The following is a 27,273-nucleotide window of genomic DNA, read 5'->3' as shown; positions in this document are numbered from 1 at the left end:
ATTGAGAGTATGCTTCATTTCTTTATTCTTGCTGCAGACAGGCTGAAAGGGGAACTGTCGCCTCAATGAGGAGCAAGTTTTGTTTGAAATCACCGTCTGAAATGAAATGAAAAGTAAGTCAACATGACCTTGTCAGAATGCTTCTGCTTTCACCTGACTGTGTTCCATCACACACTCTTGCTATGCAACCACTTCTTCTTGGAGTTTCCTCTGCACCCATCCAGACATACATGTAGACTCAAGGCACAGGACTCTGACATCCAGGAGGTACACAAAATAAAACAAGCTCCATCCACTGTGATGAAACAGAGTAGTACTTCATGTGATGCATTTTCTGCAATCACAGGTAATATACTGTACATTTCAATAATGTTGCGTTGTAGAAGGGAGTTCAAATCTAACTGTCTTCTAGGTCTAAAACAAACGACTCCTTAACCTGCTAGTCAAGCCATCGATATATACATGTAGATATCACACTGACTGCTGCCGTTTATCAGAGCGATGTGTCAACACAGGCACCATACTGCTGAGGGGAAGCTTTGCCTCCTCATCTGTGAAGTCTATCGAGGATGGCAAGAAGGTCTGTACACATTTAAAATCATTGTAGCTCACTGGACTTTCAACCAGTTTAAGAAGTTTGGTTTGTTACGAATGCCAGACCTGTATTTATGATGCGATACTTGATTGAATTAAAAATGCTGCTTTATGTAAAAAAAAAAAAAATAATAATAATAATCATTGTCTGTGTGGGTGTATATATATATATATATATATATATATATATATATATAGTATATTCATGCGTGTATTTATCTGTGTCTGTCTCTGTAAATGGTATGTGCCAGCCAGTTATGTGAGCAGACACCCTTATGTAACAAGCTGTCTGTGTATGATGAGGGTTTATGGGGGGGGCAGAACTGGCATATAAGGTATGATTGAAAATGAAAGTTCAGATGGACACCTCACCTCTCTCCTCGTTTGCCTCCTTTGACTGCTCGGGCAGCCTAACAAGTGGTGCCAGAAGTGAAGGCTGGACAGCACACTGAGGACAGCACAATGTCCAGAGGTATGAAAAGGCCAGGGCACCATGAGGAACCAGATGAAGGAGAACCTGTTGCTTCAGCTGACCAGCAGGGGGCAACAGCAGCAAGCAGCTTTACTGCACTGGAGGAACTGGCAATCTTGGTGAATTGTCTGGCCTGGTGGGCCCAGGGTAGACCTCATTCCAGTGGCAGACAGTTCTCTCCCAGTAAACTGAGCACCAGTTGAGAGTCGTTCTCTAGAGACACACTGCTTTCAGTGCAATGAAATAGGTCACACTCACACGTCCTGCAAGCAGACAGAGTAAACCTTCTCTTTTCTGTTCAGTTCCCAGACCCTCCACCCAGTCCCTGTACAGGAAGAAGTGTACACTTTGCCAGTGTTAGTGAATGGTCAGCATGAGATGCCCGTCTTACACTCTGGCAGCTTTCAGTCAGTTGTTCTGTCCAGCATAGTTCCTAGAGAACAGTGAAGTGAGACCACTTCCAACAACAAGCTGGTTCTCAACATCATCCTTCCCACTGTCACACCACTCTTGGACCCAAACCAGTTCGTCTACAAGGCCAAAAGGGGGACTGGTGGACGCAGTGGCCTACAACATCTTGAATCACCTGGTAACTTCGCCAGACTTCACACACAAGGCTGCTAAAATCATTGACCTCCCAATCCCTAATCTCCAGACCTCAATAGCACAGCCACTGCACACAGAGAACACACCATAGCACTTGACCCCAGTCACCCCCTTTATCTTACTGTAGGTGGTCAGACAAGCCATTAGCTTTAGAGTACCTTATCCAGTTGTTCTTGGTAAAGATGTCCCCACACTATTAGATGAAATAACGGAAGGCCAGAGCTAATAACCAGGCCATTGCTCAGGGAGAGGGCGCTGTCGAGGCACCAGTTCAAGAGGTTGAGCTGCAGCAGCTAGATCCTCAACCACCCCTATCCCCAGACAGACAGACCGGTGGAGAGTTTCAATCAGATTTTCAAGAACATGCTGCGGAAATTTGTTTCACACTCAGGCTCTGATTGGGATCAACGGCTGCTCTAACCACCTTTTGCATACTGTGAGGTGCCACAGGCTTTAACAGGATTCTCAACCTTCGAGTTCCTCTATGGTTTTGAGATAAGGGGACCAGTGGATCTCCTTAAGGACAGCTTGGAGAATCAAACTATGGATCAGGAGAATGATCATGCCTGTTGTAAAAATGAGAGACTTGAACTTGCCACCACTCCCAACCAGTGATAGTAAGCTGTTGGTCAAATGGCAGGGGCCTACCAAATCACCAAGCACTTGGGTAAGGTAACCTATGAACTGTACATGCTTGACAAATTGAAAAAAACATCAGTGTTTTCATGTGAACCTGTGAATTTCAGGTGCCTTCACTGCCAATCCAGCAGTCTAGCCAGCAGCAGCGCCTCATCTGTACCCTTGACAGGGAGGAAGAGAGGGAGCAGTTATTTCCCACCAACAGCTCTGAGCCAAGAGCAGTGGATGTGTTCCATCTCCAGCCTGTCCAGCAGAGAGAAATTGCTGGATCCAGAGCATTTCCAAAAAAAAAAAAAAAGGCTTTACAACTCTGGTCCAGCATACCTGAAGTTAGGTGCTACTCCCTGCCAGAAGTGCTCCAGGATCCCTGAACGTTCAGTGCCAAAGCTAAAGAAAGAGATTTGACTGATGTTGGAATAATTGAAATTTTGACCAGCAAGTGGTGCGGCCCTATTGTGTGTCCCTAGAAAAGATGGTTCACTGAGTTTCTGCATTGACTTCAGGTATGTCACTGCAGTCTTGAAGTTTGAACCCTACCCAATGCCCCGCATTGATGAGTTGCTTCAGAGAGTGGGGTAGTCCAGGTTTATCACCACACTTGACCTGAGCAAGGGGTGGTATCTTAGACCAAGGAGGGACTCATGGACCAAGTGTTGAGAGCAGCCAAGTGTGAAGGCTGAGGATTCTGCTGAAACACCTCACTCCATGGACCAGTGTGGGAAAAGGACCAGAAACTAAAGCAGACTTTCCACAAGTACTTAAAAGCTAAAGATCTTATTAAAGTCCTTGGAACTGTTGGTGAACTGTATTGTTTGTTCTACGGCCTTCTTCATCCTCAAGACATAACCATCAGTTGTCCTGGGCTGAAGTGATGGTCCGTGGTCACAAGAGAGAATCACGACCCAGCCTAAGACTCTCGAAGCGCTTTACGGCCCTGTCTGATGAACCCCCCGACAATTACTCGCAGTAGGTGGTTGCATTAAAGAACTGGGTATTCCTGATTATGGAATTCCCTGCTATTAATGTGGTTGGGAAGAAGAGGGGACAAGGAGATGGTGGCCATTGGTTGTCATGGCAGGATGATGATGCACCATCTGTTACCGCACTGTATGTTGGGGTTGCCGACTGTGGCAGGTGAGTGTTGTGTCAGAGCAGTGACATCAGACCTGACATTAGGATTCCTTGCCAGCTCAGGACAACAAAGAACCTAAGGTGGGTGGAGGAAGTCGCTGCCTGGCATGAAGTTTGCTGATTAGGCTTCACCAAGGAATGGTAAGTGACTGGAGTGCTGTTAGCTATCAGAGGAGGGAAAGCTGCAGTGTCACCAGACACAATTTTCAGCGAGCGATCCAGGTTGGGACGAGCAGGAGCTACAGGACCGGAGGGTTATCAGACAGGGCCGTAAAACGCTTCGGGAGTCTTAGGCTGGGTCGTGAGTCTCTCTTGTGACCACGGACCATCACTTCAACCCAGGACAACTGATGGTTATGTCTTGAGCATGAAGAGGGCCGTAGACAGGTGGAGGGGTCCCACAGAGCTGTGTCCTGAATGGCTGTTTTGAGAGAGGCAATCTGTTTTGACTGCCCAACAGCCATGAAGCCAGCAATCTGCATTCATCAGATTTTGCTAGATAGCCAGCAGGCCAATGACGAGCCTTGGCAAGCCCCGTAAATGAACAAAGTGTAACTAAAATGAGCAGGGATGTCTGACAGTCCAACAGTGCCATTGAAAGATTTGGAAAACCAATAAGAACATGCGATCAATGCGTTAAAACATTAGAAATACACTTTCCATATACACTCTTGCTGTGCAGTGCAACTGGTTAAAATTGACATATATGCAGTTGGAAAGCAAAGAGGACAGAATGACAGCAGGACATGATCCTTTTTGATAAGAGCATCTGAGCTTCCCACCTAGTGTGTGACATCAGAGAGCTAAAGTGTGAATTCTATGAAACCACCAAGTAGCTTTCTCCTCTTCACTGTAACTTCTTCAGTTATGGAACACAGCTGTCCACACCTATTCATTTGAAAGAGCAATGATGAGTGGAGAACCTCTCAACACGCTGCTGAGCAATGGTTACCTTCATCACTCAGTCAGTCAGTCAGTCAGGGACAAACTTTATTTATATGGCCTACCACTGCTTTGCTTCGGTCCTGCTACAAATATACACGTTGGTGAATGTATTCTGTTTTTCCTACCTTGGCAGGAATACAAATATTCAGTTTTAATTCACTGTCAATGTTAGGAACTTAATACTTGTCTTTTCTGGCAAAACAGCATAAGCACAGCAATAAAAACATTATTAATTAAAAACATGATTTAAATAGCAGTGGTCACATGAAATAATGACCTCCACCAGTGGATCTCGTCTGTTCCCATTGTGGTGAATACTGAGGGCTAATGTGTTGCTGTGCTATGGCTCATGAGCGCTGCTGTGTTTGGAGATGATTGGTTGTGACCTGAAAGCAGAGCTGTGCTTGTGTAAGGAGGAACAGTGTACAGCACCTTATAATATGGTTTGTATACCTCAAGTAGCACCAAGATGTTTTACAAAACTGTTTTACTGAAGGTCATGTTTACACACTTAACCTTTCTCTTAATAGGTTCATATTGGTTTTTACAACAGTTTTTAAATAAAACCGGATGGTAGCATTAGTTTAATTCACTTTGTTTAGAATCAGCTCTGAGTAAGTGATGACAGCAGACCTGAATTACTAAAGTCAAATATGATGTTGTAGCACTGACACAGCTCTGAAGACTTATATTTTCTTGATGGATTCAGGAGCTGTGAGCTGTGAGGAGGCCGTGTCAGACAAAGTACTCTCTGCAGTAGTGGAGTTCTCCTGTGGTTTTTCAGTGAACAGTGGAGGGGGGAGCTTCTCCTTGGAGACTGTGGATGAGAGAAATAATGAAATAAAGTGAATGGACAAAAGCTGGCTCACAGATGCCTCAAATAACTGGACTGGAATGATGTTTCTGCTGCTGCAGCAAGCATCAACACAAGCATTAAACACCAATGAGCATGTTAAATAAACTTTTTATGATGGGAAATGATAACACATAGACACACACTCATCTCTCATTAGCCCTCCAGAGTCCCTGCCTGCTTTCTGGAAATGATGGATGGGAAAGTATTTGTCCCTGTGTGTAATTAGGTGGCCAATTAACAGATCCTAGGGAGGGGTTTTCATTCTTCCACTCACACACACAAATACACATTTGTATGATTCCTCACACACAGTTTCCTTTCACGTCCAACACACAGAGAGGGAGAGATGTGTTCTCAAGCCCAGGCATTACTACCCCTCTCTCTCTCTGGCTTTGTCTGGCCTCCTTTTTCTCTGTCTGGCTAAAGGAAAAAAAAGACAAGGGAGCCAAGGGAGTATAAAAAACCTACCCAGGATTCCCTGTTGGGCAAGTTCTTCCTCTATAGAAATGAGCCGGTTGTATTTAGTCATCCTCTCAGCACCGCTCAGACCTCCCAGTTTGACATAGTCCAGGCCCAGACCCACAGCCTGAAGGAGGAGAAGAAGAGCAGCGAACTGTGACACAGAAACTGGTGCTCAGGAAAGGTGTGTGATGCCACCAAGGGGAGGGAGACAGAAACCAGGACTTCTCTGGGGTTACACTGATGACTTTGCTCTTGTATTTAGTGATGTAATGTAACTGACGGCAGATAGTCAGGTCCAATCATGGTTGAGAATGCTGACCTGTAGGTGGAGGGGATAGGGATGTGATTGGGAAATGTGTGGAAATGAAGGCAGCTAAATGTTAAAGTTGGATTACAAACTTCTTCACACAGGACTTCATGGTATTTTCAGTATGTAGGAATTTACATTGCTGGTGACTTGGAGTGCAAACCTTCATATTGATATTGGTTGATAATGGGTATTCAGTAAATATTCAGTTTACTATCATAGAAGACTAAAAAAACACTCAAAACACACCTGTTTAGAATCGCTTATCCTACTTGAGGTCAACTGGTCAGTCTGATTTTACACTAATTTGTTTTATCACTTCTTTATTATATTGTGTTTTATCGTATTGTTGTTTGATATTTTTTGTGTTGCAAAGTGTCCTGAAAGGCGCTTTTAACAAATAAAATGTATTATTATTATTATTATTATTATTATTATTATTATTATTATTATTATTATTATTATTATTATTACTATTATTATTAAAAGCATTGAATATTCACATTGAGGAGCTGGGATCAATCACTTTTTGGCATTTTGGCTTAAAAAATACATAAAGAATTAATTAGTCCTGCTATGTGGTGTGTGTGTAGGTGAGGCTGGGGGTTGGGTTTTGTGTGTGCTCTCTCTGACAGTATCGGTGTGGCTTGCGGGCTGGAGGAGGAGCTGGCTGCACACACCTGTGCCTGATCTTCATCAGGAGCTTACTTAAGGCGGGCCTGCCTGTGTTCTCGCTGCCAGATTGTCACCGCTTTGTGGTAGATCGTATGCTAGTGCTCAAAAGAATTTTCGATTGCGATTTCCCATACTTACCTGTGTTTTCTATGTTCAGGATCCAGCTCGTTACCCTCAAGCCACCCAGCACCTGTACCAGTCTGCTCGAGCCACCGCTGTGCCACACGGCCTACCTCCCTCGCCGCCTGCTTGCTTGCCTCCCCAGTCTTCCCTGTGTCTGGAGACACCACCTCTACCTACGCTTCCCTCCTCACCGCAGCCTCAATAAACCTTCACCTAGTCACCTTTCCAACGTCTGTTTGTTTGCATTTGGGTCCAGCCCCCTAGCCTCGTCACAGAACAATCTGGCCAACTATGGACCCAGCAGACCAAGACGCTCTTCAGCAAGCCCTCACCACCCAAGGAATATTGCTTGGAAGGCATGACCGATTACTTGCTGATGTCATGAGCTCCCTGCAGGATTTGAATTCCAGCGTGGCCTCAATTGCCTCTCAGCTGTCCACTCGGACTCCCCCGGTAGCAGTGAGTAACCCTGCCCCCACTCCAGCCGAAACACACCCGTCCTCAGCCGTTAAGGAACCTTTTGTTCCTCCCCCAGAGCATTATTCAGGCGATGTAGGCTCATGTGGCCGCTTTCTTTTACAGTGCTCTTTGGTTTTCAATCAGCAACCTTCTAGTTATCCTTCTGATAAATCTCGCATAGCGTATATAATTAATTTACTTAGAGGGAAAGCGGGTCAGTGGGCAACTGCATTGTGGGAGGGCAGATCCAGTGTCCTAGAGTCCTATGGTTCTTTTATCTCCGAGCTACGCAGAGTGTTTGACCATCCTGTCCAGGGCCGGGAAGCAGAAAAACGTCTGCTGTCCCTACATCAGGGGTCCTCATCTGTTGCTAGCTACTCCATAGATTTCCGTATCTTAGCCGCAGAGTGTGGGTGGGACACCAGGGCATTACAAGCAGTTTTTGTTAAAGGACTCTCCGATGATGTAAAGGACGAATTAGCTACTCGGGATGAGCCTAACTCATTAGACGAGCTTATCTCCTTGGCTATCAGGGTAGACAACCGGCTGAGGGAAAGAAGCAGAGAGAGAACCAGCAAGGCCCAAGTGAGTGCCTGCCCCTCCCCCCCACCTCCCCAATCTCTGGCTCTTACAAGTTCCCCAGTCAGTCCCTCCAGTCCTGGCAGAGTCCCCTCTCTCTCTGTTGAGGAACCCATGCAGGTTGGACGAGCTCGTCTAACCCCGGATGAACGTAAACGGCGGATGCAAGCCAGACTTTGCCTCTACTGTGGCCTGGCGGGACATTTTATCGCCTCTTGCCCCCAGACACCAAAAGGCCGGGCTCACCAGTGATCGAGAGCGCCCTGGTGAGCCAGACGACGTCCCAGCACAGCTCTCCTCCTCGAGTAAGTGTGCCTGCCTCTCTTGCCTGTGTAGGTGTGACCCTCCCATTCCAAGCCTTGGTGGATTCTGGAGCGGATGAAAATTTCATTGACTGTGAATTAGCTACTCAGTTGCAAATCCCTCTCGAGCCTCTGGTCAAGCCCCTAATTGCAAATGCACTAGATGGCAAGCTGTTAGCCACGGTGACTCACCGCACAGAGCCAGTGTCGCTAACTATTTCTGGCAACCACCATGAGAAAATTCAGCTGCATGTTCTGCCCTCTCCCATCACGCCAGTGGTTCTAGGTCTCCCATGGTTAAAACTTCATAACCCCCATATAGATTGGCAGACCTCTTCCATCATCAGTTGGAGTGTACACTGTCACTCCTACTGTCTCCACGCTGCCGTCCCTACCTCCAGCTCCCCCCAGTCACCCCCACCAGCTTCTCCTGATCTATCTAATGTTCCACCTGAGTATCATGACCTGGCAGCTGTTTTCAGTAAAGATCTGGCTCTGTCTCTCCCTCCCCACCGACCCTACGATTGTGCTATAGACCTCCTCCCCGGTGCCAAATACCCCGTTAGCCGTCTCTACAACCTGTCCCGTCCTGAGAAAGAGGTCATGGAGCAATATATTAACTCCTCTCTGGCAGCTGGTCTAATCCGTCCCTCTTCCTCCCCACTTGGAGCTGGTTTTTTCTTTGTGGAGAAAAAGGACAAAACTCTACGCCCATGCATTGACTTCCGAGGGTTAAATGACATAACTGTAAAAAACAAATATCCTCTTCCCCTTATTGATCCCTCTTTTGAACCGTTATGTCATGCCCGAGTTTTCTCCAAGCTCGACCTCCGCAATGCTTACCATTTGGTCCGGATTCGTGAAGGAGATGAATGGAAGACGGCATTTAACACCCCATTAGGCCACTTTGAATACCTGGTGATGCCCTTCGGCCTCACCAATGCGCCTGCTGTCTTCCAAGCCCTAATCAATGATGTCCTCCGTGACATGCTAAACCGTTTTGTCTTTGTTTATCTGGATGATATTCTCATCTTTTCTCGCACACAGGAAGATCACATCCAGCATGTCCGCCTCGTTCTGCAGCGCCTCCTGGAGAACAGGTTATATGTAAAGCCAGAGAAATGTGAATTTCATCAGTCGGCAGTCACTTTCCTGGGTTACATTGTGGCACAAGGTCAGCTCAAACCAGATCCAGCCAAGATAAGAGCAGTGGCAGAGTGGCCAACCCCCACCTCTCGCAAACAACTTCAGCGCTTCCTTGGTTTTGCCAATTTCTATCGCAGATTCATTAGAAACTACAGTAAAGTAGCAGTCCCTCTGACCCAACTCACTTCCTCCAATGTCACATTCACATGGCCTGCTGAAGCTGAACGGGCTTTTCTTCAACTCAAGAGATTATTTACCAGTGCTCCGGTGCTCCTCCACCCTGATCCTTCCAGACAGTTTGTGCTGGAAGTGGATGCCTCAGAATTAGGAGTGGGGGCTGTCCTCTCTCAGCGAGATCCAGAGACTAACAAACTTCATCCCTGTGCTTTTTTCTCCAGGCGACTCTCTGCGGCAGAACAAAATTATGATGTTGGTAATCGGGAACTGTTGGCTATTGTGTTGGCATTACAGGAGTGGAGACACTGGCTGGAAGGAGCTGAACACCCTTTTCTCATCTGGACAGACCATAAGAATCTGGCTTACCTTCATTCTGCCAAACGTCTCAATTCCCGTCAAGCTCGCTGGTCCCTGTTCCTTAGCCGCTTTAATTTCATGCTCTCATATCGTCCAGGTTCCCGTAATCTCAAACCTGATGCTCTCTCTCGCCAGTTCTCCCCAGATTCATCTTCACAAGAGTCGGTACCCATCCTTCCCTCCTCTTGTTTTGCGGGAGCAGTGCAGTGGGAGATTGAGTCCGTGGTCAGAGCAGCCCAACAGACCCACCCTGATCCGGGTGGTGGCCCGGCTAATCGTCTATTTGTTCCCGAGGCAGTTCGCTCCCGAGTGTTGCAATGGGGACATGCGTCTACACTCACCTGCCATCCAGGGTTTCAGCGAACCCTTCAATTCCTCCAGCAGCGCTTCTGGTGGCCGGGCATGACACGGGACACTAGGGAATTTGTGGCTGCCTGCTCTGTCTGTGCCCGAGGTAAAGCCTCTCATCGTCCTCCAGCTGGTCTGCTACATCCTCTACCCATCCCGAGCCGTCCTTGGTCACATATTGCCATGGACTTCATCACTGGTCTACCACCATCTGGAGGTAACACTGTCATCCTCACTATAGTAGACCGTTTCTCTAAATCTGTTCATTTTGTTCCCCTCCCTAAGTTACCCACTGCTCTCGAGACTGCTGACCTCCTTGTGTCACAAGTTTTCAGGATTCACGGTATCCCAGTGGACATGGTTTCTGACAGAGGCCCCCAATTTACCTCTCAAGTGTGGCAGGCTTTCTGCAGAGCTATCGGAGCGACCTCCAGTCTAACTTCTGGTTACCACCCTCAATCTAACGGCCAGACAGAGCGGGCCAACCAGGATTTGGAAGCAGCCCTCCGGTGTGTCTCTGCCAGACATCCCGCTTCATGGAGTTTCCAGCTGCCATGGATTGAATATGCCCACAACTCTCTCGTCAGCTCGGCCACAGGTATGTCACCATTCATGGCAGCTAATGGTTTTCAGCCACCTCTGTTCCCCACCCAGGAGCGTGAGGTAGCAGTGCCCTCGGTCCGTGCTCACCTCCGCCGAGTTCAAGAGGTGTGGAAAGCCACCCGAGCAGCACTTACTCGCTCTATCCGGCGCAACCAGTTGCTGGCAGACAAACATCGCTCCCCAGCTCCTCAGTATCAGCCTGGGCAAAAGGTATGGTTATCCACACGGGACCTCCCCCTGCAGGTGGAGTCACGGAAGCTCGCACCCCGCTATGTTGGTCCGTTTGAAGTTCAGAGGGTTATTAACCCATCTGCGGTGAGACTGAAGTTACCTGAGTCTATGAACATTCACCCGACATTCCATGTGTCTCTGCTTAAGCCTGTATCCTCCAGCTCCCTTAGCCCTCCGGCCGAACCCCCTCCCCCCGCCCTGACCATTGATGGCCATCCTGCCTTCGTGGTGCACAAGATCTTGGATGTGAGACGTCGGGGGCGCGGTTTTCAGTACCTCGTGGACTGGGAGGGGTATGGTCCGGAGGAGCGATCCTGGATTTCTCGGCGACTCATTCTGAGCCCACAGTTATTGAAGGACTTCTATCGTGAGTTTCCCCATAAGCCTGGGAAGACGCCTGGAGGCGTCATTTAGAGGGGGGGTACTGTGGTGTGTGTGTAGGTGAGGCTGGGGGTTGGGTTTTGTGTGTGCTCTCTCTGACAGTATCGGTGTGGCTTGCGGGCTGGAGGAGGAGCTGGCTGCACACACCTGTGCCTGATCTTCATCAGGAGCTTACTTAAGGCGGGCCTGCCTGTGTTCTCGCTGCCAGATTGTCACCGCTTTGTGGTAGATCGTATGCTAGTGCTCAAAAGAATTTTCGATTGCGATTTCCCATACTTACCTGTGTTTTCTATGTTCAGGATCCAGCTCGTTACCCTCAAGCCACCCAGCACCTGTACCAGTCTGCTCGAGCCACCGCTGTGCCACACGGCCTACCTCCCTCGCCGCCTGCTTGCTTGCCTCCCCAGTCTTCCCTGTGTCTGGAGACACCACCTCTACCTACGCTTCCCTCCTCACCGCAGCCTCAATAAACCTTCACCTAGTCACCTTTCCAACGTCTGTTTGTTTGCATTTGGGTCCAGCCCCCTAGCCTCGTCACATGCTAATGTTGTTGAACATTTCACCATCATCACCATCAACACATTTTATCCTTCAGAAACTCATTCATTGTCTTGTTGCCATTTGGCTTTGTGGTGGGGAAAGCACACAGCCATGCTATCACTACAACACCTGCTGCTGGACCTGTAGGAGAAACAGTAGCTTGTGACTCTCACAGGAAATAACTGCAGATGGCTGCTGCTGATTGATAAACAAAAAGAACATGCTGAAGGGATAGAGAACTGTTCTCTGATCAAAATGACATGACCTCTTATCAAAGGATAAGACTTACTATGTCAGACAGAGAGTGATCACTGCAGGGCTCATTGCATGTGGTTGCCATTAACACTGAACCTGGCAGGTAAACAGGTGAAGAGACACACAGAGACACATCATCAGCATTGATAGCAATCAAACATAGAGGCAACATTTCACAGATGAAAAAGAAGAGGGACAAATGGATATAGTGTTAGTTGAAGCAATGGAGTCACAGTTCAGCACGTATCAGCTTTTTTATCCACGTTTCACCATCAGCTGTTTGGCCACCAGGTGATTAGAAATGTCCAGTCATATTCATGCTGGTGTACAGCACAGCCATTATAACATGACGCTTCTTACTGTCTCACTCTGCTGACATCCCCATGCAGCACTGTTTGCAGCTGGTATTTGCAGGTATTTTTTTATGTAACTAGGTATATTGTATAGGGGTGTTGTTCATTAGTTCTCCTACCAGAACCCTTGTTGCTGCTCTGATTCTTTGAGAGCTCCCTCAAACAGCAGAGCCTTTGCCACCAAATCTACCCGTGCGACCATTTGCTATAAATACTCAATTCCTTGATGTGTCTCTGACCTGTGTCGAGTAGTAGGGAGACACTCCAATGTGAACAAAACCAAGCCTGCTCCTGCTTGTGAGTTTGTCTGGTTCATGAGTGGGTAATAGGACAAAAATGAAGTATTTAACAATATTGCAGTGAAATTTTGAGAGTTCCGAACATACAGCTGGACAAATGAGAACTCGATTTCTGTGTTTACTGTGTTAGGAAATGGAATTTGCAGCTGGGAGGAAGGCCAGGGAAATATTATCCATTCTCAAAAGCCTGTGCTAAGAAATCTTTCATTGCTGCTTTAATGCAGTTATTGCCAGTGAGGTAAAACCTCTACTGAGTTAGATTCATCTTCTATCATCCACAAGTGCTTCTAGAATATGTGAAGGCCTTCTCTTTCAGCAGATTCTACCTACAGTAAATGCAGCTCAAGTTAACGTTAATCAAGGTTTTAAAACTATTGCACCATTTTCAAAGGTATAACAGTGTGGTGACCAATGGTATAATGGTAATAGCATACATCTGAGTGTCTGCTCCCCAAACAAATCTACACAAGCATAAACCAGACCTGTCTCTGACCTCACAATCCACCCTGCCACAACAGACACAGCATGTGTATTGAATTTAAATATGTGCAAAATGCAAAGGAGCTTTATTTTGAATGCACTAAGATGTTGGGAAGGGGGGAGGAATTAAATTACACTGAAGCAGTGGTTGAAGCAAGAAGGATCCAGTGATCTATGCAGAAACACTGAACACTTTGTTTGTATGGACTGCCTGGTTGGGCAAAAATATAGAAACAGAAGTGTAGAGTATGGAAAAAACTTCTCAAATATTCTCAAAGGACTTCCATGCTTGATTGAGGTATTAGATCATTTCCAGCATATCTCATGAAGTGCACTGATTGATTTTAAATGAATCTATTGAATATTCTGTATTTCATACATCAACTGACAGCACTGAGTGTTGATGTGTTGATGCACTGGGTTAAAAACAGTTTAGGCATGGGACAGCATCAGACTAATTGGTGCAAATGATTAATCAGCTGGCACACCGGGTGTTAATTCGCTGTTCCTGACACATCCACCTGCTACATATGATGATTTGTGTCAAATATGCCTCTTATACTTTCTAAATTGAGTCAGAAAGTCAAACAATTCTGTTTCTATTTTATGACTGTCCTCAAATTGAGTTGAATGGTATTTTACCAACCAACGACTGAGTGGAGCAGTAGTACTGCTATCTTTCCTACCCAGCATTGATTCTGTATCTCTGGCCCACCTGAATGATTCTGCTACCTTGGTGCTCTGATGTGATGCGGATCAAATCACTGACTGTCATCTCATGGATATGTTTTAAGATGTGACCTCTGACTCCTGGAAGTGGTAGGGCCTTTGACTTGTAGGTGATGTCAGACAGCAGCGAACATGAGTGTCCAATCACATTCCTCAGCTTCTCCCACTGGTCTATGTCCTTACAGAGCACAAGCACCCATAAACAAGAACAATGATAAACATTTGAGTGGAGAACAAAGGTACAAATGATCATACATATGCATATAAAAACAGAAATCTAACTTTACAAACATATAAACAGGAGTAAACACAGCACATGTGTCTGTCTAGGGCTAGTCCATGTGTGTATGTAAGATCAGGGTGGTTTTGGGAATTTACTTTTGTTATTTCCTGGTTTATGTTGAAATAGTTTCTTCTCATGAATCATGTTTTGTGTTTCTTCCTGTCTTTGCATTTTCCCGCCTGCTTCCAGTATCACCTGTGTTTCATTAATTAGCCTCTTGTGTGTTTAGTCCATGTGTTTTCTGTTTTCCACTTGTCAGATCATCTGCGTTAATGATTAGAGTTCCTCCTGCCTGTTTTACTAAGTCACCCCCAGTCTGTTAGTAGTTTAGAAATCTGTATTTCTCCTGTGTTTTTTGGTCCACTCCTCAGCCTGCTCCCGCAGTTTTTGTTCCTGCTCACATTTTGTTTAGTCAACCTGCAGGCCCAAGTGTCCTGTATTTGGATCCTGTTGAATTACCAAAACGTATCAAAAAGGCCTGTAGCACACAGCAGGATTTGGGCCACAGGTCCCTTCAATTGTGTTAAATACATTGTGTTAGGTTGAAGTTTTGGTTTCTTTACTGCTTGGTTGACCTCCTTTAAGTTTAGGTCCTAACTGTTTTTTCTAGATCTATTTATTTTTGTCATTTCCTTTCAAATTTTTCAAACTTTATGACAGCATTTTTTTCTTTTCACACGTTTTTCCTTTTACAGTTCCATGAAGGAGGATTGGCAAGTCCACATGTGCAACTATGGCAATGGATGCCCTGAAACAAACTTGTCACATGTCAACCTGTCAAAAAGTTAGCTCAATGTTACCTCTTGTCTAAAAGCTGTTCAGGTTTCAGCTGTCAGTCATGGGGTTCAACAGGCACTTCAACCATGAGAGAAGAAATATGCCATTCTTTGACTATAATCAAGTATTCTGCAGTTACTACTGTCAAGATTGATAACTTCAATGTTAATCCTAAGTTTTTTGAAGAGTAAAACTATTTATTTATGGCCCAGATTCAAAGATTTATATCCTCAGTGGGAACCAGAGGGCTTGGGGCTGAGAGCCATAGACAGAGTATAGAAGTCAGAAAGTACTGAGAGATGGAGTAACATATTGTTGGTTTTGTTCTTTTCATGGGATTTGCTTGTAACACATAACAAGTAAAGAAACAAAAGATAAAACACAATGCAATGTGCAATGTATAAACAACATTGTTTATAGTATATATATATATGAATGTGGACATGTTGGCTAAACAATGATGTTGAATGTTTTGAACTTACCTCTCTCCTAAATGGATCGATTAAGGCCACCACTGCTGGGTATTTGCTGATGAGGGTATGGTACATATCCACTAATTCATCTGGAGACTTCAGCACTCCTGTTGCAATTTCATACTTTCCTTTAGACTGAGATGAAGAAAACTAATTAAATTCACTTCACTTCTTGTTGTTTCTATCAGTTGTGCCTATGCTGTATTTGAATGTGAACTGACCTCTATGGCTGTATGCATACAGATCTGATTTAGCTGATTTAACATCTTGGCTCACATGAAGCCAGCGACTACAACTTACATAGTCTATTAGCTCAGGGGCAGCACAGGTTACTGCTAAATGGATCTCTTTTCCCAGTGCCAGTCCAAGGTTAGTGCATGCTTCCGTGATCAGGTCCAGGGGTTGCTCAGGTCGCTCGAAGTTCACAGCAGGCGCTCCACTGTCACACAGTATTGTCTGGGTGGCCTCAGAGCAGAGACACAACATCTGTGTATTGTGCTTTTACACATAGAGCTATTATAAATGCATTAACCTACCTACCTAAATAGGGCTTCTCTAGTAAGCCCATCACTCCAAGACTTGTTGCATCTTTTCATGTATCTAGTATGTAGAATGCTGAGGTATCGAATCACCGACCGTCTGACAAGTGGACGGCTACTCTACCCCCTGAGCCACAGTCACCCCTTACATCCCTCCTCTTTGGATACGTCTGATGAAAAGAAGCGTATAGCTAAAGCTGCATGTCAGTGACAATACATGTGTATTTATTTTAAATTTGAATGAGATGGTTGTCACTGCAAGATTATTAAAGGATAAGTGTGTTCCACTCAGTCTCTGAGAATATAAGTGCTAGGGGTCATTGAACAACACAGGACATATCTCTGTGTATACAGTACAAATGCTGTTTGAAGGAAGTACTGAATGCTTTAATAAGCATTTCAACATACCCCCAAGCCTGCATACATCAGTTAATTTGAAGATGAAGCCATGAAAATCAAATAGAAATCATCTTTTTTTTTGTGTATATCTTTTAGGAAGACTAAGTAACAGAAAAAAGCTTCAAATCCTGCCTCCACCTTTTACATTCTGTGCTCTCATAAAGCCTTTGTGAACTCAGTTCCTATTCTTACAGTGAATAAATTGCAGTGTCCCTCACCCCGGCTTTTGTTGAAGTGTTTATTATTCTCATCATCTCCTTCTGTAACTCAAGGGTCATTCTGATGATCTGTTGAAGAAGTTCACAGTTCAGCATGTTTGATAAATGCTATAGTGAAAATTGAATATAGAAATACTGAGGTGCCATACCAATAATATACCACACAGTAGCAACAACAAAGGAAGCAAAAGAACTTCCACAATGAACACTAACTTTACACAGTGAATAGGTCTATATCAACAGCCAGCTCTGAGAACAAGTGGACCAAAGGCAGACAGAGCATGCAACAGCTACGCAGAGATGTGATTGAAGGGGGGTGAGTACTTGTTTGACTCGTTGTCCCACTTTGGGGATCAGGATGACTTCCTCCAGTAAACTCAGTTTTCCAGGAGAATTCTTTCCACAGCTCAACAAAGTCACCAAGGAGACAGGAATGTGAAACTGTGTTGGAGCCTGAGTAAAATTGTTTAAAACATCATTACATGTTGCTCCCACTGTAGTTATTGTGTGTGTATATGTGTTTGCACTTGTGTGGTCTAACCTTTCTGTTCTTCAGAGCTGCTATGTATTTGTAGAGAGGGATACCCTGTATTTGTGCCCCAGTTTTGGCCACAGCCAGAGACACTGAGCTGATAGCCAAGCTCCCAGGCAGAACTGGTTCTGGTGGCTCTGCTGGTGGAAATTGTTTCTCTGCAGTGTTGCTCTTTTTGCCTGTGATGTAAGCCAAAAAAAGAGTCACAAACTATGACACAGATATTCATGTGACTAAAGAAGTTTGGGTAAACATTTTGGCCTTTCATATGGTGGCCTTTTACAGAGCAACTTAAAATGAGCAACAGAAACTCATGCAGGTGTGGGGAGATTATGTAATGCAAACTCCACAAAGAAAGAAAGTAAGTAAATTATTGTCTGTGTAGCCTAAAAGAGCCTCTGTGTCAGTGTTTACACTGCTGTGCTATTTTGACCAGCTGAAAGGAAATACACCCGCCAGTTTCATCAGGAATAAGCCACCCATGATGTGGCACTTTTACGTGTTAATAATAGTTAAACAATGGAGCTTTCATGCACAGAGGAATAAGATATATCAGGCTTGGAATATGCAGACAGTACTTGTTGCTGGGGCAAACACTTACTGTTGTTTTTTGTTTTTCGTGGGATTCATAGAAATAGACAGAACAAACATTTTAATCTCAAATACAAATGATTTGCTTTAACATTAATTCACTGGCTCTAGCTTCCACCATAAAAGTCCTTTCTAATTGGAGTTGTTGTCATCTGATCTACAACCCTGATTCCAAAAAAAAAGTCAGACACTGTGTAAAACATAAATTAAACAGAATGTGATAATTTGCTCTTTGCAATTAATTTGCGATTGAAAACATTCCACAGGTAAACAGGTTGGTAACAAGTGATAGTATCATGATTGGGTATGAAGGGAGCTCATAGCTCACAAGAAAGGATAGAGCGAGGTTCACCACTTTGTGAACACATGATTGGATAAAGGATGTTACTACATGGACTCAGGAATACTGAAATGTAGGTCAAACTGAAACAAGCACATAAATCCAGTCCTTCATAAAGTACATTATTTTATTTGTTTATTTTGTAATGTGTAGGTATGTAGATCTTTTAAAATACTTTTTTGTTGAAATAATGTATAAGTAGCATGTCTCTTGTTGTATTTGTTATAATGTGCAAAAATAGATATTCGAATGGTTTGAACCTATTTGGGTTTTTTAGAAGGAATATTGTAATGCCATTTTTGGCCGGTTTTATCAGGCCTAGTGAGTCTATGTTGGATTGTGGGGATCAGCTCGCAGTGATGAAAAAGACCAATCAAGAGTCATTTCACTTTGAGACATGCTTAACTGGATGAGGTGCAAGGACAAATGTACTTGGATAAAGTCAACGCTCTTCACTGGAGTTTGGATGCCCAACAAGCAGGTTTCACAAGACCACAGTCTGACAGAGACAGTGTTATACAGGCAAGTTTTATGCTGAGCGAGCTAATAGCTAAGAAGCTGAAACCTCATTCAGAAGGAGAATTTGTAAAGGAGAGCCTTGTTGCTGCTGTGGAGCTGCTAGAACCAGACAAGGTGAAATTCTTTCTCAGAGGTTAGTGTGATATCTCGTTAAAGCATCATTAAAAAATATCTATTTTTTTTTAAGCATTTTATCATTTTTCTCCATTGTTGAGCTCTATAATCACTTTGTGGAAAAAACTCACAACCTTGTTCAGTATTTGGCTGATTGTGCAGATTTTAGAACTGGAGAAATTGTGATACTGATACCAAACATTAAGCAGTACTCTCATCATACCTTTATCAACACTCTTCTTGTCTTTAGTCTGTGCAGGTGGTGAAGAAGGAGGCACCACCTCAGGCTCGCTGGGTGAATGACTCCCCTCCTTCTTGTTCCAGTTGTCTTTCTCCTCCAGGTAACGGGCCATAAAGAAATTGCTGCACAATTACAGAACAGAAAATTTTAGGTCAAAAAATGACAAAAAAAAATTGATTATTTCTTCTAAAAAAATCACCTGACTACTACTTGGCATATTATTTAGAACAAAAAGCAAACAAACAAACAAACAAAAAAAACCATTAATTACTGGACAACAAAAACTCTGGATTTGTGACTCCTGTCCGTCATGTAGTGCATCAAGTGCATGACAACAGCACTGCCGAAACATGGTGGTGCAACTTCCATGGTGGGGACCCACTCCCTCTGTAGATAAAATTCTAAGGTAACAAAAACACAATAATTCTTATTTTGGGGTAATTATACACTTTGAATTATACACTTTGAATGTTATATTCCATTTCTGCCAATATATCCCCCTAAATCTTACACACTGGACCTTTGATAATAACAAAGTGGGTGCCACAAGGTTCTGTGCTTGGTTCATTATTATTTCCAATCTATCTAAACAATATTATTACTCCAGCAAAGACACAATATCCATTTGTATGCAGATAACAGAGCATTGTCTGCATGTATGTGGATCTTCTACAAGTCAAGGCAAATCTATAATTCCAGTCTCCCTTTAATGTTCTTCAACACCTCTGCGTAACCTTAAACTTGTAGATAAAATGTGTTTTACTCTTAAGGAATTATTGTTATTATTCTTATTCTTATTAAAAGTGACTGCCTGGGTTGTGTCGTTGTTTTACCTTTGTGTTTAATAAATTTGCTTAATTATTTCTACGTCCCTGTGTCTGCGTCTGGGTTCTCCCGATAGCTCCCTTAGTTTCCCCTTATAACTCCGTCCTTCCTGACACCGTCATTGAGATCTTGAGCTCAATGACATTTTTTGATTACCTGACTTCATGCAAATGTCGACTTAGTACCCCTTAATTCTTCTTAAGGATGCATCTTATGTATAAAATAGCCTACAAAGTACTCTACTCTATCTATCTGTCTGTCTGTCTGTCTGTCTGTCTGTCTGTCTGTCTGTCTGTCTGCCTGTCTGCCTGCCAGCCAATGCCAGCAAGATGTTTCAAACAAGTTGGGACAGGAGCACTTCGTTAAAGTGTTGTCTGTAAACGCAGTTTGTTTGCAAATGACTGCATTCTGTTTTTAATTGCATTTTACACAGTATTCCAACTTTTTTGGAATCAGGGTTGTACTTATTCCTGAGATACATCCACTGCTTGTTGTTCCAAATTTGAATCCACTGTAAGACAGTCCACCCCAAAGCCACACTGATGCATAGTAATTCATTTAGCCTTTCTTGTGGGTCATGAGAAATAAAAAGCAACCAATGAGAGGAGCTCAGTGCATCATATTGATATGATAGGCTGTGACAATAGGCAAACAAGTACGAAGCATTAAGCTCTGCATGACCCCACTCCAGGAGGTCAGCAAACTACATGTGACTACACTGGATCTAAATGCACAAAATTACACAATTTATAAATTAATGTTTGTTTGTTTTTTCACCTTGTAATTTGTAATTTAGAGGACTGAATCAATGTGGAATATGATTAATGTGCACAACTATCAGTTCGAGTTGTTAAGTGCCTCATGAATTCCAACATTTCTAGTGTACATCTATAAACCACATTATTTTAAATGAGATTCTTAGTGATGTGATACTGGGCTGTTCAGGATGGAAACTAAAAGTTTCATGGGGAAGCGGCCCCATGAACAGATCCAATGAACATGAAATCTGACAATTTTTATGTACATGAAAAATTGTAAAGTATTTGGTTTCTTTGGCAATATATTCTTGTCCGGATGTAAAAACTTCTCCAGCAGCATTTACAAAAAAAGTCACCAAAATGTTACTTGTTACCTGGCTTACTTACCAAAAATCTCAATTTGATCTGGTGTATAATGAGCATGAGCATCAAAGGTCTAAGAGCTTTTTTCAACAACCCCTCCAGAGATGAAACCCTCCATAGTAACACGAAAAACATTTGAACACTACCTGAGTAAATGGTCGACTTCTGATTGGTCACAGGGGTTTTGGACCTTCAGCATGTTGTTCAAAGGTTCATTGATCCACTGGATAGCAGTCATCACATGGCCAGCCCTCTCCTGATTCTTTACCTTCCAGTCCAGTGAAGTTTCCTTAGGCCCAAATTGGCTGGAGACGGCAGCTGAGGACATGCTCTGAAAACCAAGAGAGAGTAAAAATTAAGATAAAAGATAAGACAAAATAAGATAACTCTTTATTAATCCCACAGAGGGGAAATTTATAGTGTTACAGCAGCAACGTGGATAGTGAATTGTTACAGTTGTTATGAATTACATGGTTGGTGAGCAGCAGGCCCCCCAGTTCTCAACATCCTTTTAACCTCCTCACCAATACTGTACATGCATTTGTTCTCCAGTTTTTAACTAAGAGCATGTTTGTACCTGGCCTCTGGCTGTGATAAACTGAATCACTTCTGCTGCTGCACTATTGACACAATCATCTCCACCTGACTTACAACAGTGTGGTTGGATAGAGGAGGACATTAGTTCATATTTGCTATTTCCACATGATTTCTCCTCAACCACAACATAGTTCCCGCTCCACCCCCTTCTTCTCAAAGACCACTTGCACTACTTTTTCCTGTCATTACGCATTACTGTTAATGCTGAAGACTGACAATGGGCCCCTCCATAATCCTAGAGCACAGCTGTGTCCAGTTTACTATATAGAAAAACAAAAACTTGATTCTTTGTTTAAAAGAAATTAATAAAGCAGCACCTCTGATGTGTTTTGTTTATACTGGATTGACTGCCTTTGGATCTTGTGTGTAACTTCTCCTTTAGAGAATGAAATTCTTTCTTTGGATAATTTGCTCAAAAGGGCAATAAATTAGGACGGATGGGGCACACAATAATTGTGATGTCTCTGCTTGTCTTTGACAGTTTACAGTAGAGCATGACAGGGTATTGTGGAAAGTGAGCGGACATGCTAGAAGGGACGTAGTTTGCATGCCAACTACATGATAAACATTATGTGGGATTTTGATTTCTTGGTCACCAAGACGACTGAACTGAATTTTATATAAAATATATAAAATTGTTATCTTCAAAAACCCCATATCATTGATAAGCTGCGCAGGAACGGCTGCTTTTTTCAAATAAATGTCACCTAAAATGGCATTATTTTAGAATATATTTCTCTAAAATTGTTTTTATTTCTGTACTTTTATTTGGTCTTTAAATTTTATATATCATATCTCATTTAGTTATATGTAATACATTATGCAATGCATATTCTATATAAGTTATTCTAATTATTATTATTTATCTTTGGTACAAAGGAACTGCTCTCTACCTCCTGACAATGACTATTTAGTAGTCTAACTAATAGTACTAACTAGTTGGCACATGTCTATTCACTAGGCCCTAGGTGTATGCCATCCGTGACCTCTGCATGACCTCAGTTCATGGTGTCACATCTCATTGTTCTGGCTTTTGTGATACTGTAAAAACTGAAATGGCAAGGGCCAAGGGTCATGGTCTGATTGCTACCGTCTTTGCTCGCTTCTTGCCTGCAGCTGCCTCTTTACATCAGAGCCCACTGCATGTTTGAGGAGGCCCCTAACTGTCATTTCAAACCATAAGCACATCACTAATGAATCACATCTCCTTTGTTAAACCTTTATTTGCTCAATCTTTACGCTTAATGCATACACGGAACTGAATATCCACAATTGTCAGCCACAGTCCAAGCAGTCTAGAAGGCCAACAGTTCATTTTAACATTTGTACTGGACTAGTGTTGAATTGTACAAGGAAAGGTTTGTTGTCATGAATTTTACCCTCTCCTTGTTGCAGACAATGCAGAAGACTTCTGTTTCAATGGATAGCTGTCCTGCTGCATCATAAACCTCTCTTGCCTTCAGTCTACTGATCCTTGGTGGTGCAGAGAGACATGTGAAGTAATTTGCCTAAAATGACAGTGAATGGTAAAAAAAATTTGGTTAATTATCTCCTGAACTTTTGAACGTGGTTCTTTCAGCCTTTAAGCCAGAGTGCAATCATTAAAGCCTGTTTTCAGAACTCATGTCCTTGATTAGCAAGCACCTGATGATAGCAAATTAGAGAGTAATTTAGACACACCACATGGAGCTGTTTTTAAAACTGCTACACATGCAAAACGTAAAGTAATTATTATATGTAGCTCAAATACCTTTAAGTGTTACATTCAGGGACAACGTGCAAAAAGTATGTTTAACTCCTCACCAAGGATGTCAATACACACACACACACACACACACACACACTATCAACTCTGTTTTTCTAGATCTATTTTTCATGTGCAATATAATGTCAATCTTGAACCAAAACACAAAAAAAATATATCTAAAAACTACATCTGAAACTTATTGTAAAATTTACATCCACTTTTCTTACACTTTTCATAGAACATTTGAATTTCGGTCAGTGACCACACCCAAATATGCAAAAATTTTGCCACTATGCTTTACTTAAGTATCGCTTGCTCTTAGAAATTAAAAGTCCAGTGTGTAGGATTTAGTGGCATCTCGCAGTGAGGTTACAGACTATAGTCAACTGAAATACCCTCCCCTCACTCTCATTTCTAAGCATGTAGGAGATCTATGGTGGCCTTCAAGTAATGTAAAAACACCAAAGGCCCTCACTAAAGCAAGTGTTTGGTTTGTCCATTCTGGGCTGCAGCAGAAACGTGGCAGACTCTGTGGAAAAAGACCCACTCCATCTGTCTATACAAAGAGCTCATTCTAAGTTTACAAAAACACAACTCCTATTTTCAGGTGATTATACACTAATTACAACGTAACTACAGATATTGTATTTTTGCCAATAGAGCCCTCAAAGTCCAACACACTTTAAAACCAACATTTGCACACAAAATGGAACTTGGAATAAAATTGGTAAATTGTAAACAGCTGTATTTATATAGCTTCTATCCAAAGCCCTTTACAATTTGCCTCTCATTTACACACACACACACACACACAAAGAGATGGCAGCAAGCTGCCACACAAGCTGGCCTGACCATCCTGAGCAATTTGGGATTCAGATGGACAGTTGTGTCCTCTGTCTCATGTACAGAGGAGGAGCTGGGGATCGAACCAACCCTATGATCAGTGGAAGACCAGTTCTACCTCCTGAGCCACAGCCACCCCAAAATTAGTGTGGTGGTTGCAATTTTACTACATGTGAAGCAACATGGTATTTTTAGTTTTGATCATAAATAAACTGAATGAATTCAAGGTGAACCTCTATGATAAGAATCAAGTTCATAAGAATTCGTAAATTAAATCCACCTTGCCTAAATGTTACAAGGTGAAAATCCTACAAAAATAGTCCGAATTTTCACAACAATTTTCCCTGAAAAATACTGAATACATATACCAATGTTCAGTGGAAGGATAGATCCTGAAGAATTTTGTCCCATGTTAAGTATAAAAAAAAGCCTTTCACTATCAAGTACTGAGGTTTCCATGACAACTACTCTGATGCCCTGAAGCACAGTGAGCTTCCACTGAGGTGATCTGTGTTGCATTTGAAGCCAACAGCCTCCCAAAGTGTTTGACAAAGTGAATGTCCTTCCTCAAAAATGAAGAAAAAAGAGGTAAAATTAATAATAAAATACATTCTTGTGAATTTCACCACAAAGCTACAGGGCAAACTCCAGACACTTGGTGAGATGACTGGACATGAATTATGTGATCTTCTACACTATGTGCTCTTTAGGCCAATATGCGTGTAGGTTTACAAGGAAAGACAAGAGCATGCCACCAGGAAGCACTCTTAATGTCACATCCACTGATGCCTATAGCCTGTAAGGCTACACACTGGTTAGCAGTGTTAGCAAGTTCAGCAAGTGTTTTAGAAATGTCCCACTTGTATGGACCACATTTAACATATCTGATATAAAACTGGAAAAAGTGAGTTTGCAGCTTACATTTAACCATTTTCTTCCTCTCTTTGTTGACAGGTTACACACATTTGTGCCTTAATTTGCTCTTTCCTGATATTTCAGAGAGAAAGAAAAGGGGAGATTTTGAGTAAGCTTTTGCATGTTTGTCATAACTTTGTTGCATTAAACTTCTTTCAGTGTTATTGGACTGAACTTTGCGATTGACCGACTTCTTGTTTTTTTCACAGCACACATTTTGACATCTCACAGCAGGAAAGCTGCAGGTGGGAGTTTAACATTAATAGAGGCTATATTCCATTTAGGTTTACCAGTTCCAAGGACACTTAATTGAACTAAGCCATCATCAGTGTCATTAATACACCTGTGTTTGTTCTGTTAGGACCACTCAACATCAACCTGTGCCGTGAAAAAGGTCTATTGGACATGGCTTTTATGTTTCCATACTGTTCACTTCTGTCTTCTCTGCTTCACTTCCCCCCTTCCATGTGCTCACTTCCTCCAGGATAGCCTCTTTGTAATAAACTAGTGTGATAGGAGGAGAGAATAAACGCCTATCAATGGTGGCGCAACGAAGCTAATTAAGCTAAACCAGGTGGTCTAGAGCAGGTTAAGGTAGGCTGGGACAATTAACTCTGTTACCATGATGGAAAATAGAGAGAACGCATTTGGCGGTTCATGGACATTTTTAGAAATAGGAACATTCTTGAAGCACTTGAAGGCAGCACTAGACAGTGCCGGAAGAGAAGGTAAATACCGTGCCGACCTTCAAAGTAGCCAGTACCCTTCCAGCTAACTAACCTCAGCGAGCGTGAACTGTTACTGTCGCTACGGTACATATTTAGCTAACTTTAGCATAACTCGGACGGCCACTCGTCTGTTACAGCAGGGAAACAAACTCCTACCAGATAACCGTAAACGTCTTCGGGCTTGTGAAAGAAGAGCTCGTTCAGAGCTCTCTCAATCTCCTGGGGGACTCTTTTAATCCTGTAAAACTCCGCAGCTGCATTTTTAATGTCGTAAAAGTCCTGCTCCTCTTTAGAAAGACGGCTAATAAACCCTTGGTAAGACATTGTCCAGGTGTCATCACGCTCCCTGTAGTCTTTGTGTTGTCTGTTACCATGGAAACAACCCGTTCAAGTGACAGCGGGAGCCCAGGAAATCAGAGTGACGTCTTGCGTTGCTCCCCTCTGTGATTTACGCCGTGTATTTGCATTTCATAAATAAAAACTGAATATCTACAATGGAAAATGCCTTTGTCCGTTCCATTTATTTATTGACCATGACGGGCAAGCTGTGGATTATTAGCTGCCATGTCCTCCTTGTGACGCAATGCTTCACAAAGCACTGGAAAGTAGAAATGAATTATTATAATTTTATAATTATAATTGGTAACTGCCCCATATTAGTAGTAAATTCTGATTTGTAACAAACGTGGGTGAGATGATTGAAACCAGTGGCTCTCTGGAAAGAAGAAACACACACACACATTCTAGTGAGGTGAGAAGTTTTACTCATGAATAAAAACATTGCTGAAGCTTTCAGAGTGCATGACCTTTGGTCCGCAGTGATGTGAAGTAAATGTGATTTGAAGTGAGTATATTCAAACATGACCAAGGATGGTCCTGTAATGCAGGAAATTATGTATTTGTATACATCTCCGTCAGTGGACCTCCGTCATATCACAATAATAATGAAAATGCAAGGTTGTAGTCAGTATAACTATTAGAAGGGGTCCCAGCATCCAAAGTTATCTAAGCTGAGTTGTTACTCACTGTTGATTATTTTGAGGTGAACAGGATTTCAGGATTCAAATATTAACCAAAACCCCCATGATACACTACAAACCAAAACGTCTCATATTTATTCCCAAAAGCTTTGCCAAAGCAAATTTAGAGCAGATCCCTACTGTTTTTTTGTGCAGACAATATTATTACCTATACATTTATTCACATGGTTTGGGGCTGCCCAGAAGTTTGACAATGACATTTCCGTCTAAGCATCTCTGTAACTCCTCACTGTTGATGAGACTGATCTGTGTATCCCAAAGGTGCTACTTCTCAATGGTACTTCAGCATTGAAGTTGAACATAAGCTGTAGTCATCTTCCTCTAGCTGGTATCACTGCAGCCAAGAGGATGGTGGAAACCACCACACACTTAAATAATAAAA

At 43.0% G+C, this 27,273-nt stretch overlaps 1 protein-coding gene across 1 annotated transcript; it reads right to left on the bottom strand.

Annotated features, from left to right (window-relative positions):
* Nucleotides 1-5,073: 5,073 nt before the first annotated feature.
* eno4 (enolase 4) lies at nucleotides 5,074-26,175 on the bottom strand. Its single transcript, XM_041947894.1, has 13 exons — nucleotides 26,008-26,175; nucleotides 22,998-23,126; nucleotides 21,168-21,352; nucleotides 19,058-19,197; nucleotides 17,280-17,449; nucleotides 17,063-17,191; nucleotides 16,739-16,807; nucleotides 15,883-16,047; nucleotides 15,592-15,717; nucleotides 14,053-14,227; nucleotides 12,223-12,284; nucleotides 5,712-5,829; nucleotides 5,074-5,204 (listed from the first exon to the last, which is right to left on the bottom strand). The coding sequence occupies exons 1-13, from the start codon at nucleotides 26,173-26,175 to the stop codon at nucleotides 5,074-5,076; spliced, it is 1,767 nt and encodes a 588-aa protein (XP_041803828.1).
* Between the last annotated feature and the right edge of the window lie 1,098 nt (nucleotides 26,176-27,273).

Source organism: Chelmon rostratus, chromosome 11 (assembly GCF_017976325.1).
Source record: "Chelmon rostratus isolate fCheRos1 chromosome 11, fCheRos1.pri, whole genome shotgun sequence".
Taxonomy (NCBI): domain Eukaryota; kingdom Metazoa; phylum Chordata; class Actinopteri; order Chaetodontiformes; family Chaetodontidae; genus Chelmon; species Chelmon rostratus.
Note: the sequence above shows the minus strand (reverse complement) of the source record. Positions and strands in the feature narration are given on the sequence as shown.